The sequence below is a fragment of the Anomaloglossus baeobatrachus genome, chromosome 5, assembly GCF_048569485.1.
Source record: "Anomaloglossus baeobatrachus isolate aAnoBae1 chromosome 5, aAnoBae1.hap1, whole genome shotgun sequence".
In the NCBI taxonomy this organism is placed as follows: domain Eukaryota; kingdom Metazoa; phylum Chordata; class Amphibia; order Anura; family Aromobatidae; genus Anomaloglossus; species Anomaloglossus baeobatrachus.
This window is the reverse complement of record NC_134357.1, coordinates 500,397,165-500,413,213: the sequence shown is the minus strand read 5'-3', so window position 1 is coordinate 500,413,213 and position 16,049 is coordinate 500,397,165. Positions and strand designations below refer to the sequence as shown.

The 16,049-nt window shown below is 39.6% G+C and overlaps 1 protein-coding gene across 1 annotated transcript in view; it reads left to right on the top strand.

Annotated features, from left to right (window-relative positions):
• Positions 1 to 16,049, top strand: part of LOC142312827 (uncharacterized) — a 253,151-nt gene that overhangs the window by 91,733 nt on the left and 145,369 nt on the right. The window contains 2 exon segments of the mRNA XM_075351813.1: positions 4,195 to 6,914; positions 12,423 to 12,627. Coding sequence (XP_075207928.1) covers positions 4,195 to 6,914; positions 12,423 to 12,627 — 2,925 coding nt within the window.

The following is a 16,049-nucleotide window of genomic DNA, read 5'->3' as shown; positions in this document are numbered from 1 at the left end:
AGCTTCCCTGCCACTGGCTCTGCATTATCCTTCAAAATGGAGACCCTGTACTCTGTCTCATTAACTCTCTCCCTGAGGTTCTGCAGGTCTAATAAGAGGAGGCCCACAACTATGTTGACCTTATGAATTTTACTTGTGAGGGAGATTTTAGAGTTCTGGATTGCCAATAACAGTTGGGATGATATCTGCTTTAGTGTGGGCTTCTGTTTGTCATGCTGCTCTTCTTCTAGTGATCCTTCTCTATCTCTTCCTCACTGAGCGATGCTGGCGCTTCAGTGCCATTTTGTGAGGAGAGCCTCACAAATTCCCGGAGCTTCTCAGCGGCTGTGCTCTGGCACCTTCTGTACATCTTGTGGTCTTTTTATGTTCTCCAGGTCAAGAGGAGTCAAATAAGGTATGTGGTTACCTGGATTTGGCAGGATTATGGCCGCAGTCCCCAATAGGGAACGGAGCTCCTTCTAAGTGTGGCTGTTCATGTCGGCTGCTGGCCACACCCCCAGATTCCCTTTAATAACATCATTTGTTGGCAACTGTGTCTCATCATGATCAACCTCTGAAGACACCAATGCTCCATATTAAACATGCCAATAAATACAATAATCTTGCTGAGACAGAAATATACAGGAAGGTCTTTTTGTAATTTAAAAAAAAAGTCAATCAAAAACCTAATAAAGATGTAAATTCATAAATAAATCCGGAGGCCATGGAAAACACATTGGTACAAAAATAATAAAGTGTCAAGTGCACAAATTTATCTGTACCAGTATATATAGAGGAAATGGGATTAGGATATTATTAAAGTGTCAAGTGTACAAAATGTAGTTAGAAATATAAAATATCAAATTTTAGATAACACTAAGAATAGTAGGTATAATTTATGAGCTACTGCTTCAGAATAAAGTGCAAAGTGAAAATATTAAATGGTACCAATGTAACAAATATCTAATGTGTACCAAATAACCCCCGTATAAAGAATTGATCCATTATATCCAAACAAAGTTTCAAAACAAATCCTAGGCAAAGCTACACCTGTATACTACCCTCAAATGGTATGGATAGACACACAATACATACAGCAAAACCATACATAGTTTAGCAAGTAAAGGTATAGTTACCCGTGTAAATACAGCCACTGTAAAAAGTCCCCCTGACGCGTTTCGCTACAGCTTCATCATGACCTCTCATCACCCCTCATGATGAAGCTGTAGCGAAATGCGTTAGGGGGACTCTTTACAGTGGCTGTAGGATGTTTGGTTTTATGGTGCAGCATCAAGGACTGTAAAGTTATAATCACTTCCTACATGCCTCTAATCCAACTCTATCCCTCCTCCAGCAGCTCTCCCTACACTGTTTCCAGGATAGAGTGTGCCTAGCATCATGCCACCGGGTCTTGTATAGACCCGATGCCACGGGTCAATCATAGTAATGCCAGTGGCCAACATGGCTATGGCATTACAGTGATTGGCAGACAATCCCCGCATGTGTAGTGACTAGAAAACAGCCGCGAAACATACATGGTGCTCGAGAACCCGCGATACTTGATTGTATAACGAGTGTGCCCAAGCAGCCCCAATGCTCGATTATCGAGGAGTGGCGACCACACTCACCGTTCACTGATAGCCAATCATCTAAATGGTAGCAATGATGTTTGTATATGAGCAGTATGATTTGTCCTTTTGCCACAGTTTTAAAGTAAAAATTGCCTTCTTCCCTTTGCACTCGCTGCCTAGAGTCATTGGGGCAGTACTTGAGTCACCTTTTGAAAATGTCAATTGTTTTTTGATTGATTGCTCCACAGTTGGGTGAATACAGTTCAGATGTCTTTGAAATACCGCGCATGCTTTTTTTAGGGTACTGGTACAGAACATCTCTGTCCTGCGCATTAAACCTCTCTAAAGCCGGGACACGTACACCTGGTTTCATAGAGAGCATGACCATAAACGCCGGGACTTCTGATCATGTGCACTGCACCTACACCTGGTGTCTGAGGCGTTGACAGCGGACACAGGTACGTTCGTTTATGCTGAGGACGCTGGGCATTGAATAGCATATCCCTGTGGGCGTACTAACATGCTAAGAGGGCAGACTAGTCAGGGGAAATAACACTAGTCCCTGCGCTCATTAGCATATCATAAAGGATCTTTAGAAATCCTTTTTCTAAATATCTCTTTATGTATGCTACTATAAAAACAACCTCCACTCAAAAATATTATGTATTGCAAAGTGTGCACAGTACCAACATTCCAAGCTGTACTATTGAAAAAATGAGATTTTTGGCAAAAAATTGCAATTTTTCGAGCTACCCCGCCAACGTCACGGCAAATCTCCTGGGGCAGTCCTAACACTAAAATATTTTTATTTAAAGTGTGCCATATGGCCTCACATATGCAAAAATAAGACTGCACAGCACGTACCTTGTGCTTTTCAGTCACCGTCTCCATGACTGATTCATGGTTGTGGGCGGGACAGGCCCGAGCACATGCTGCTTAGAATAAATAGCCAGTGGACGGGGCTGGATGGCGAGTGTGAACAGCCACCAACCGCCAAAAATCAGGACAGATGGAAAAATAAACATGAGGTGCACTGCAAGATGAGAACCAACTGGGAACCTATATAACAAGAATAAACAGCATAAAAACAACCTCCACTCAAAAATATTATGTATTGCAAAGTGTGCACAGTACCAACATTCCAAGCTGTACTATTGAAAAAATGAGATTTTTGGCAAAAAATTGCAATTTTTCGAGCTACCCCGCCAACGTCACGGCAAATCTCCTGGGGCAGTCCTAACACTAAAATATTTTTATTTAAAGTGTGCCATATGGCCTCACATATGCCAAAAATCTCATTTTTTCAATAGTACAGCTTGGAATGTTGGTACTGTGCACACTTTGCAATACATAATATTTTTGAAGTGGAGGTTGTTTTTATGCTGTTTATTCTTGTTATATAGGTTCCCAGTTGGTTCTCATCTTGCAGTGCACCTCATGTTTATTTTTCCATCTGTCCTGATTTTTGGCGGTTGGTGGCTGTTCACACTTGCCATCCAGCCCCGTCCACTGGCTATTTATTCTAAGCAGCATGTGCTCGGGCCTGTCCCGCCCACAACCATGAATCAGTCATGGAGACGGTGACTGAAAAGCACAAGGTACGTGCTGTGCAGTCCTATTTTTGCATATGTGAGGCCATATGGCACACTTTAAATAAAAATATTTTAGTGTTAGGACTGCCCCAGGAGATTTGCCGTGACGTTGGCGGGGTAGCTCGAAAAATTGCAATTTTTTGCCAAAAATCTCATTTTTTCAATAGTACAGCTTGGAATGTTGGTACTGTGCACACTTTGCAATACATAATATTTTTGAGTGGAGGTTGTTTTTATGCTGTTTATTCTTGTTATATAGGTTCCCTGTATGCTACTATAGCCTGGGACAGTTAAGCAGGGATTAGAAATATGCATCCAGAACAGCTTGTGGTTACTATTTAATCATAAAAAGATGTTCAAACATTGCCCTGCCAGAGAAATTGAGTCTGATAAAGTTGTAATCAGACAGCTGTCAAAAATTGCGCCAGTAACATTTGCAGTCTGTGATCTTTGTCTGACTACATCTCTAGATTTACTTTGCAGATTGGTACAGGGGCTACCTTTTGTTATATGCTATATTCTGGTCCATTCACTGAAATAAGGTGTGTTTCATTGTTTACCAGTTGACAATCATTCCATGTAAATGGACCCGTTTACTCATTTTATTTTATGCTCAAAGTTGGCCGTAGCCTTTAATGGGAGGTTTCCAGAACTGTTGTATTTTGTAGTGTATGGGGGTTAAAAACTTTCAGGCATGTAGTTGCTAACTCCTGCCTGTTTTGCAAGTTCATGATTTCTGCCTGCAATTTTCCTGCATCTACTCACGTCACATCAGCAGCAGCTTTGCGTCTCCATTTCATTGGAACAGTTTGGTAAAGGTGCAGTGAAACCTGAACCTCTAGAGAACATGGGCTAAACACACAAACATTTGAAAAAACACAAACTTGTGACATATTCTCATCTATTAGTTACCACCTTATGGATGACTGTCTTTGTCATTCAACAAGTGAATTGCATTACTATTTGAAATGTTATAAAATATATAATTTAAATTAACAATTTCTATGGTGTTCTATTGCAAAATACTAAAATCCGATTTTTATTTTTGGCAGATAAGTGTTCCAGGAGCTTAGAGGGACTTCTGATACTTTCAGATTTTGCAACAGATGAACATGGTATCTCAAATACATGTGAAGAAGCTGCCATTATTCCAGATAACCATCAAGCCCTTCTTAGAAAAAAATTGTCCTCTGATCCTTTTCAACAGCTCATTTCCTCTGAGACTAATATGCAAAACAAAAGTCTCATAAGGGTTGCTGAAGTTCAAATCACTCGTATAGCGGAGAATTCATTTTTATATTCCGAATGTAGAAAACAAAGCAAGAAATCCAAACTTGTTACAGAGCAGCAATTTTCATGTTCTGACTGTGGGGAATGTTATAATAAGGAGTCTAAACTTATTACACATCAGAGAATTCACACAGGGAAGAAGCCATTTTCATGTACAGAATGTGGGAAATGTTTTATCCGGAAAAGCAAACTTGTTATACATCAGAGAATTCACACAGGGGAGAAGCCTTTTTCATGTTCAGACTGTGGGAAATGTTTTATAAAGAAATCCAAACTTGTTACACATCAGAGAATTCACACAGGGGAGAAGCCTTTTTCATGTTCAGAATGTGGGAAATGTTTTATAAAGAAATCCAAACTTGTTATACATCAGAGAATTCACACAGGGGAGAAGCCTTTTTCATGTTCAGACTGTGGGAAATGTTTTATAAAGAAATCCAAACTTGTTACACATCAGAGAATTCACACAGGGGAGAAGCCTTTTTCATGTTCAGAATGTGGGAAATGTTTTATAAAAAAATCCAAACTTGTTATACATCAGAGAATTCACTCAGGGGAGAAGCCTTTTTCATGTTCAGAATGTGGGAAATGTTTTAGAAAGAAATCCAAACTTGTTATACATCAGAGAATTCACACAGGGGAGAAGCCTTTTTCATGTTCAGACTGTGGGAAATGTTTTATAAAAAAATCCAAACTTGTTATACATCAGAGAATTCACACAGGGAAGAAGCCATTTTCATGTACAGAATGTGGGAAACGGTTTAACCAGAAAGCAAAGCTTGATAAACACCAGAACATTCACAGGACGGAAAAAACATTTTCAAGTTTAGAATGCAGAAATCCTAGCAAGAAATCTGAACTAATTACAGGTCAGGAAATTAACAGGAATGAAAAGCCATTCTCATGTTCAGAATGTGAGGAATCTTTTAATCGCAAGGCAAAGCTTGATACACATCAGAAAATTCACACAACAGATAAACCATTTTCACGTTCAGCATGTGGGAAACCTAGTGAGCACTCCCAACTTGTTACACAGCAGGGAATTTACTCGGGAGAGAAGCCATTTTTGGCCTCAAATTGTGGGAAACGTTTTAACCAGAAAACAAAGCTTGATACACCTAAGAGAATTCACACAATGGATAATCCATTTTCCAGTTTAGAATGTAGAAATCCTAGCGAAAAATCTAAAATAACTACAGATCAAGGAATTAGCAAGAATGAAAAGACTTTTTCATGTACAGAATGTGGGAAATGTTTTGCTCAGAAAACAAATCTTGTTACACATCAGAGAAGTCATACAGAGGAGAAGCCATTTTCATTTACAGAATGTGGGGAACGGTTTAACCGGAAAGCAAAGCTTGATAAACACCAGAACATTCACACAACTGAAAAACCATTTTCAAGTTTAGAATGCAGAAATCCTAGCAAGAAAGCTGAACTAATTACAGGTCAGGAAATTAACAGGAATGAAAAGCCATTTTCATGTTCAGAATGTGAGGAATCTTTTAATCGGAAGGCAAAGCTTGATACACATCAGAAAATTCACACAACAGATAAACCATTTTCACATTCAGCATGTGGGAAACCTAGCGAGCAATCCCACCTTGTTACACAGCAGAGAATAAAGACGGGAGAAAAGCCATTTTGGGGATCAAAATGTGGGAAACGTTTTAACTGCAAAGCAAAGCTTGATACACTTAAGAGAATACACACAAAGGATCCATTTTCCAGTTTAGAATGTAGAAATTCTAGCGAGAAATCTAAAATCACTACAGATCAGGGAATTAACAGGAATGAAAAGCCATTTTCATGTTCAGAATGTGGGGAATCTTTTAACCGCAAGGCAAAGCTTGAAACACATCAGAAATTTCACATAGATAAACAGTTTTTAAGTTCAGCATGTGGGAAACCTAGTGAAAAATCCAAACTTGTTACACAGCATGGAATGAACACTGGAAGGAAGCCATTTTCATGTACAGAATGTGGGAAATGTTTTATCCGGAAAAGAAAACTTGTTACACATCAGAGAATTCACACAGGGGAGAAGCTATTTTCATGTTCAAAATGTGGGAAACGGTTTAACCTGAAAGCAAAGCTTGATACACATCAAAGAATTCACACAACGGCTAAACCATTTTCAAGGTTAGGATTTAGAAATCCTAATCCTAGTGAGAAATCCAAACTTATTGCAGATCCAACAATTAACAGGAATAAAAAGCCATTTTCATGTTCAGAATGTGGAAAATCTTTTAGGCGGAAGGCAAAGCTTGATAGACATCAGAGAATTCACACCGGGGATAAATCATTTTCAAATTCAGAATGTGTAAAACCTAGTGAAAAATCCAAATTTGTTGCAGATCAAGGATTAAACACAGGAGAGAAGCTATTTTCTTGTTCAGGCTGTGGGGAATATTTTAAGGACAAATCCAGTCTTATAGAACACATAATTGAAAAGCCATTCTCACATTCTTATATTAAAAATGTGGGAAATGTTTTACACTGAAATAAAGTGTTATTCTTCATGAGAGAAGTAACGCAAGCAATAAATTAATTTTATGATCAAAATATGGGATACATTTTAACTGGAAAGAAAAATTTGTTACACATCAGAGAATGAACACAGGCAACGTCACGTCTAGAAAAGAAGGGAAAAACAGTCCAGAGTTCTAAATAATTATACAAAAATTATAAAAAATTACCATTGACCACTTTTTTTTTCATTGAAATGCAATAAATATCTAACATTTTCCTGAAAATAAAATTAAATTTACATATATACTGCAGCTTAAGAGTTATTTGATGCTGGTTTCTGCCATTCTATTTAACATTGGCCGTGGAGAGCTGCTGCTATACATTGTGTCCGCCCATATCCTGTCCACCGCCATTAACTTGAGAATGGCGGCAGCTATAGGCATAGAAGTGGTGTCTAGGTATAGTAAAGTTGCTATGCGCTACGCAATGAAACCACCTATCGCGCCGCCTGGTGGAAAATGGAAAACAACGGAGTTAGCATTTTTATCTCAAAAACAGAACAAGATAGAGAAAAAAAGTGAATTACAAAGATGTAGGGCATCATCAATTCAATACGAATCGACACCTTGCATAGGGAATACGAAATTGTTTAATGAGCGGCCGGCTTTTTCAATAGAGGAAAAGCCGCCGCAGCAGTGTGAATGCCGTGCAGCGCCGCGCCGGGGATCGGTGCGTATGAGAGAGGAGGGGAAAATGACCGACAGACTGTGAGAGAGGGATAGAGATAGTGACGGACCGACAGAGAGAGAATAGAGACCGAGAGGGAGAGACCGACTGACAGAGAATAGTGATTGACAGATATTGTGACAAATCACTCGTTTCCAGTGTTTGACTAGCTAGGTCGTTCTGCAGGTCCGGATCGCTGTTGCGTCGTTGGCCAGGTTTGCCTGTTTGACAGCTCACCAGAGACTCACCAGAGAGTTTGTAGCGATCCCGGCCAGGTTGGAATCGCTGGTGGGATCGCTGAAAGTCTCAGTGTGTAAAGGGGCCTTAACTGTAATGAATATAACTATAATAATATGAACTGCACATGTCCAATATTTGTTGTGATTCACACTCAATATTACGCGGCTAGGAGGCAAATTGAGCGCTCCAGGAGACCGTCATATCAATGTCCACCCCTATGATTGATGACGTGCTGCCTGAATGACTGCTGGGTTCGCTGTGTCATGCACGTCATTTGAGCTCTAAGAGGTGGGCCGGATTATAGTCAATCCGTACAACTGATGATTTGACATTGCGCATGCGTGCCATGACGCGCACGTATGTGCACATCATAGGAGGTGGTCATCTATTGACTGGACCCTAACAGGATTATAGTCAGTTTCTGCAACTGACAATTTGACAACTGCGCATGTGCGCCATGATGCGCACGGATGTGTACACCATAGAAGGCGGTCATCCATTGACCAGCCCCTATTTAGTACGAGATGACAAAGTGGATCATTACGCATGCGCATTGTAGAACGCGCGCCGCATAATTCCCCAGGGCAGAATAGGAAGTAGTATGAGGAATTTTTATTTTTCTCCCTTTAACTTTCGGTGGAGGCGGATGCGGTTCATAATGGAATGCACGCCATGCGCTCCAGGGAGCCATTAAAGATCTGAATGATTCATTCCTAATAGGATTGCCTTAGGCTGCAGCTTGGACAGAATTATTCACAGGTGAGCTTAATCTCTGCCCATTGGATTTTACTTTCATTGTTTGATTATAAAAGGTCCCACTTAAGAGGTGTCTGGATCCTTAGCAGTATAGTTATATGGTAGCTGTGATAGAGGACCTCATCCACATAGAACATTATGTCCCCTGAAGAGTCGTGTGACACGAAATGAGTCAGGACACAGGGTCATCATAAGGGTCCAGCTGAGTCCAACTAGCTGTGGACCGTCCTTGTCAGGACAGTAGTCTTGGGGTGTCAGTTTAGAGTTCTCCTAGGAGATGATAGGGTCAGTGATGTCTCTACAGGATTACGGGCCCTGGCTCTGATGGAGGTGCTGTACACCCTGACTCAGAAAAATTTGGTGAGATTATTCCATTATATTTACCTAACATTCTCATGCGGATCACCACTGTCACTGTGAGATTTATTTATTTAGGTATGTTGTGTTTTTCTTCTTTGTTTTTTGTACCGAGGACCACTGTCCGGTCTTTGAAGTGAACACATATTTCTTGTTTTCTGCTTGTTCTGTTATTATAATGTGTTTTTTTGTATGAGCATTGCTAATGGTTGTTTGAGTGATCCATCCTATGTGACTGCTTGGGACACCAGCAATCGGAATTCTTCATTTTCTAACTTGTGCCCATTTTGAATAGGCTGGGCCTCAACAGCTTATTGATATTTGTATATTTGGAGGGATATTAACCTATTTTAAATGTATTCATTAAAGGTTAAATTTTAATATGCTGAGATTTCTAAACCTGAAGTATTTTTGATATGCCAATTGGTATTGCTGCTATTGATGCACTCTTAAATATAGAAGAAACAAATATATTCAGCCTACCAGTTAAGTTGTATCGGTAGAAAGCCTTCTTCAGTAATCCACGCTCAGAGAGGCAGGAGCCACTCTATAGTAAGTGAAACACAACAGAAGGAAATTCCAGCAAAGGATCACATTCGAGTGTATAATAAAATTTAAATTTTATTTAAGGTCTCTTTATAAAAAAAAAATCTTTAGTAATCCTGGCAATACGTTAGATGCAGTCCCAATGGAAAATTAAATGAAAGATTACACATATCTGCTAACACGCCTTCATCATGATCTATATGGTAGCAATGTCCGGTTCACATTTAAAACTAAGTGTCTTTGGAAAACTAGGGCATTATGTGAAAACTAATTAAAATAGGGAGTTTACTCCCTAATGATTGAAACTACTAAACCCATTTCTTAATCACTTACAAAAGGGACTGCATAGAAAATGTATATATATATATATGGTTGACAGACACTTCCTTTTTAAATGTGAACCTGACTTTGCTACCATATAGATCATAATGAAGGCGTGTTAGCTGAAATGCGTAATCTTTCCTTTCAATTTCCATTAGTACTATATTTAATGTACTGCCAGGATTACTAAAGATTTTTTTTTTTATAAAGAGACTTAATATAAAAGTTAAGTTTTATTCTATACTTGAATGTGATCTTTCACTGAAATGTCCTCCTGTTGTGTTTCACTTCCCACCACTCTTGTCACGTTAAAGAAATAGACATTGACAAAGGCCAATTTGGCCAAATCGTTGGTCTGAATCTCTGTAACTCTCTATTAATTGGTCTCCCCCTAATTAGACTCTCTCCTCTACAGTCAATCCTCAATGCAGCAGCCAGGGTCACCTATCTGGCTAACCGCTACTCGGATGCCTCTGCTCTGTGCCAGTCATTGCACTGGCTGCCCATATATCACAGGATCCAATTCAAACTGCTTGTTCTCACCCACAAAGCTCTCCACAATGCGGCACCCCCCTATATCTCCACCCTCCTCTCTGTCTATCATCCCACCCGTTCTCTACGCTCTGCAAATGACTTTCGACTAACATCCACACTAATTCGAACCTCCCACTACAGAATCCAAGACTTCTTCCGAGCTGCACCAAACCTCTGGAACGCTCTACCCCCAGAAGTTAGGACGAATCACAACTTACTCCGCTTCAGACGCACCCTAAAAACGCATCTTTTTAGGGTGGCTTATCACAATCCCTAGCCAAACTAATTTCACCTAACCCCTCCAACTTCTGAGAAACTTACCCCACGTCAAACTCCATGGCACCCAAATGCATCTCAAGGCTCTGGCCAACTGATCCAGGAAGCCATTATCTATCCCCCATTTTCTTGAGATGGCTGGATTGTCATTGTAAATAAGCACTTGTACCCTGTCCCCCCTTCCTCCCTATCTCATTGTAGATTGTAAGCTCTCGCGAGCAGGGTTGTCTTTTTTCCCTTTAAATATTGTATTTTCTATAACTGTTACTTGTTTGTATATGATCCTCCTGAATTGTAAAGCGCTGCGGAATAGGTTGGCGCTATAGAAATAAAGATTATTATTATTATCTGTAACAAACTTATTAAAGTGGACTATTTTTCTTACAATCAATTGTTGGAGTGCCAAAGTTATTTCTATGCATGAATTTATTCTTCTGAGCACCACCAATAGGCAGCAACGAGCAGACCTATTCTGTTTCATGTTGTACTAAAGTAGTGGAAAATTTAGGATGATATTTTTTGCATTTATTTGTGAAAATATCTGAAATTTGGCAAAAATTTAGCAATTTTAAAACTTTGCTTTATTAAATAAAACTTCAGTTATGTCACACAATGTAGTTAATAACATTTACCACATGTCTATATCAGCACAATTTTTTAAACAGGCTTAACTTCCTAACAAAATATCTGCAATTTCTAGTTTTTCCAACAAAATTTACAAAACCATTTTTTTAGGGACCACATCACATTTGAAATGAGGGGCCTATGTGACAAAAAATACCCCAAAGTGACACCATTTTAAAACTACCCCTTAAAGTGCTGAAAACTACATCTACATCCAAGATGTTTATTAACTCTTCTTGTGCTTTACAGGATCTAAAGAACTGTGGAAGGAAAAAATTAAAATTTTAATTTTTCCCACAGAAATGTTACTTTAGCCCCAAATTTAGTTTTTTCTCAAGGGTAACAGGAGAAAATGCACCATATAATTTGTTGTGCAATATCTCCTGACTAGTCCAAAACCCCATATGTGATGGAAAATTACTGTTTGAGTGCACGGCATGGCTCAGAAGGGAAGGAGCGCTATTTGACTTTTTGGATGGAAGATTGGCTGGAATCATTAGCTGACGTTGCATTTGGAGAGCCCCTGATGTGTCTAAATAATGGCAACCCCCCACATGTGACCCCACATTGGAAACTAGACCCTTCAAGGAATTTATCTAGATGTGTGGTGAGTAACTTGAACCCCCAGGTGCTTGACCAAATTTTATAATGTTGAGTTGTGAAAATTAATAAATCATTTTTTTCCCCATAAACATTGCTTTTGCTCCCAATTTTTTATATTTACAAGAGTAACAGGAGAATATGCCCTGTACAATTGTATTGCAATTTCTCCTGAGTACGCCGATACCCTATATGTGGTGGAAAACTACTGTTTGGGCACTTGGCTGGGCTCGAAAGAAAAGGAGAGCCATATTGAAGTTCAGATTTTGTTGAAAAGGTTTGAGGGTGCCATGTCGCATTCGCAGACCCCCCACAATGGATCGTGAATAATTACATTTTTTTCACTAAACTGTTGTTTTAGCCTCAAGTTTTTAATCTTTTAGAAGGGCTAATAAAAAAAGGACCATACAGTTATTTGTGTCATTTTTCCTGAGTGCCCAAGTACCCTCCATGTAATCGGGAACTACTTTTGAGGTGCAATGCAAAGCTGAAAAGGGGAGGCACTGGGATCCTACATATGCTATGGTCTTGCTTGCAGTTGTACGCTTTCTGGACGGCAGTGATCGACATGATTGAAGGGTCCTACAGTTGCAGAGTTCCAAAAGATCCAATAGTATGTGTTCAGAGTTCTATGGAAGAAATGTTGTTAGAAGCGACTGGAAAGCTTGCAGTAGCGCAATTGCTGTTTGCTGCACGAAAGCTGATTGCAAAATACCGAATAAAGGAAGAACTTCCATCCCTTAGTATGTAAAACAACCAACTTGATTCATATTGAATAAGCAATATTCCAGAAAAGAGGTAGAATTGCTTATGCGGACGGGATCTGGTCCCAATGGGTATACAATTAAGTTGGTAATACACATCCAGAAGATGAAGATCATTAAATGTGGATGTGTCATTCATGGCTCTGAGCAAGAATAGAGGTATGCTTATCTGTGCTCAGACTATCATATGACTTGCCTACTTTATGCCTAGTGTTAAAAAAATTATAATATTTGAATAAGAGTAGGGGTGGGGGGGTTAGTTGGGGGTAGTTATATGTTTGGTTACTCAATCCTGTTATAATCTGGTGAAATGTTTATTTTTGAGAGTATACTTTGTTATATTTAAAAATCAATAAAACTACTTGATTAAACAAAGAAAAGGGAAGGAGCGCCATATTGGACTTCAAATTTTGCTGGAATGGTTTGTGGGTGCTATGTCACATTAACAGAGCCCTGAAGTGCCAAAACTGCAGCAATCCCCCACAAGTGACCCCATTTTAAAAAACTGCACCCCTCAGTGAATTAATCTAGGGGTATAGTAAGCATACTGACACCACAGGTGTGTTACGAAATGTTATACTATTGAGCGGTGACAAAATAGTTACATTTTTACCACTAAAATATTGTTTTAACCCCAGATTTCCTATTTTCTTAAACTGAACGAATAAAAAGGGCCCAATAATGTGTTACACAATTTCTCCTGGTCATGGCAATACCCCACAAGTAACTGTACAGAACGGTTAGGCCACACCACGGGGCTTGGGAGAATAGCGTCATTTTATTTTTGGAGCACAGATTTTCCTTACATAGTTTGCGGACTCTATTTGCAGAGTTCCTAAGTGCCACGACAGCAGAAACCCCCTCAAATGACCACATTTTGGAAATTACACCCATCTGAGAATTCATCTATGGGTGTAGTGATGATTTTGAAAATTTGCACATAAGCCCTTGTGCCCACTACATTGTAGTGCCCGTACATTGTGCCCAGCTTGTGCTTCTGGAGACATCCAGTAAATTAAGTGGGCTCTGCTTACTACAACAATATCAAACATGTGAACGCTAACTGTGGTTTAGGCACATTGTGTTACTCAGAAGGTAGGGGGCATTTGGATTTAGGAGTGCGATTTTGCTGGTTTTCTTTTAGGGGGAGCCATAGCATTTGTACAGAGCCTTTGTTCTGCTCGTAACGCTAAAGCCCCAATATTTTCATTAACAAATGACGGACCTGAGTGGGGATTTGTTCTTTTACGAGTTGAGTTGAATACTATTGGATGCAATTTGGGTTACAGAATATTTTTCATCAGTTTCCATTTATCCTGTGCTCTATGCTAAACAATTTCCATCTACATTTCTGAAATACATAATTCAGGTCACTGGATCCATTCAGACAGCAGAGTTACTCTGGACTTCATTTGGCCTCTATACAGCGGTGTCCTTTTCAAAGGTGCACAAACTTTTCTGCCAGCACTCTTCTGCACGCTTAAAGAGGCAAGTAATAAGATGCAAACCATTGGACCACAGGCGAGACATGAGTCCAAAGTGACTCTCTCTGCCTCATTACTGTGAATTTTCCTGTTGGGAATTATGTCTGAATCACGGTTTTCGGTACAAATAGGGTGCCCGCCCCCCACACTCTCAGTGAGCTGTGCTCATTCTATGCTTCCCATGGCTGTGTGTCCTGTAGTAAACCGTGTTTAATACGTACCCAATGTTTATTTATATGTCCTATTGCCAGTGTGAACATGAGCTTACAGGCTGCATGTATAACAACTCATACTCCGGCTCAGTTTTCTGTTTTTATGTAGTCTCTTGTATTTAGTACAAATAGGGGTGCCCCCCCCTCTCAGTGAGCTGGGCATTTCATTCTATGCTTCACATGGCTGTGTGTTCTGCTGGGACCCAGTAACTATCAGCCCTTATTCACATTGAGGCCTATTTTGACCCATGGTAAGGTTTTCATATTAGAGAGTGTAGGTACTGTCCCGACTGGGTACAGATGTCGCGGTGGGATTGCTTTATGCTTTTTTTTTTTTTATCAAAAACAGTGTTAAACAGTGTTTACTAAGTACCCAATGTTTATTTATATGCACTATGCTTTTATTCAGTTACAGCAGGGTATACGTCCATATTAATTGTATCTTTGTTTTTTCTTTGACCTATGGCCAGTGTGAACATGAGCTTACAAGCTGCATGTATACCAACTCATACTCCGGCTCATTTTTTTTTTTACCTTGTTAGATACAGGCCTGGTCTATTAACAGGACTATATTGGGCCAAAAAGCAGCCCAGGTAGCATGTAATGTTAAACCAAGATCACTGTCATGGGGTTTTGGGATCAAGACAAAAGCAACAGCCCAAGATTACATTTTAGATTTAATTGCCTTAAGGGCACATTACATAGTACACTATATACAAGATGGGATTTCCAGAAATACAGTTACATGTAAGTTATGATTGCAAACATATAGAAATAAATCAATTACCTTTTCTTTGTTCCTTATGATTAGGCCCGCTGGCTTGCACAGGGGAGCCTCTGTGGAGCCACGAGTTTTCCTGGAACTTCTCACCTCACACGTGTACCACACATTACCTCTCAGAGAAGAACACTCACAACATGTCCACTCTGGTTTTAATGAACCTACGTTCCCCCCATGTCCCATCCCACATTGTGACCTCAGACTGGGCTGGATGTAGCACAAATTATGTTTATGAAAAACCCATACCAACACAGAAAATAATAAGAGTCTGGAAAGTATAATTATGCCTTGCGTGTGGGGGTTAAAATGACCAATAGGACCATTCGGAATGGAACTGAAAACCAAAGAAAAAGAAACCGAACAACACGTCAAATAGTTGCCAAGTGTGTAATTTATATAAATATGGAAAAAAAAGATGGACATAAAAATTGAAAACAGCGTAAAAAAAATTACATAAAGTGTCTTGTGCCACACAGTAATCTGTAATCACTTGTAGTCAGATTACATACAACGAAAATATGCAACCATAATATGTAACACCGCTGGAGACCATGGAACCATAGATTATACTTCCCGGATATACTGTGCACAAAATAAATCAAACGCCATGTAGTGATCAGTAAATGACCACATGAAGATGCAGGCATCTAATATGCTAACAGACTGCTACAAATATCATAAGGATAGGTAATGGCTCGAATCATGCCAGCCGATCAGGTAAGTAAGAGGGAACTATAAAAGTAAACCATGTATAATTACCAGGGTGTAGCAGGAGCACCAGGCTAGGAATTGTGACACCTTCCCCGATGCCTGTGTTTCGGCGCTACCTCCTTCAGGGGGTAGATATAGGGCTGGATATATGTTGTGGCTTTAGTTTCCAGAATGCTATGAATTTGCAGTTTTCCCCTATATCTCCACTTCTGA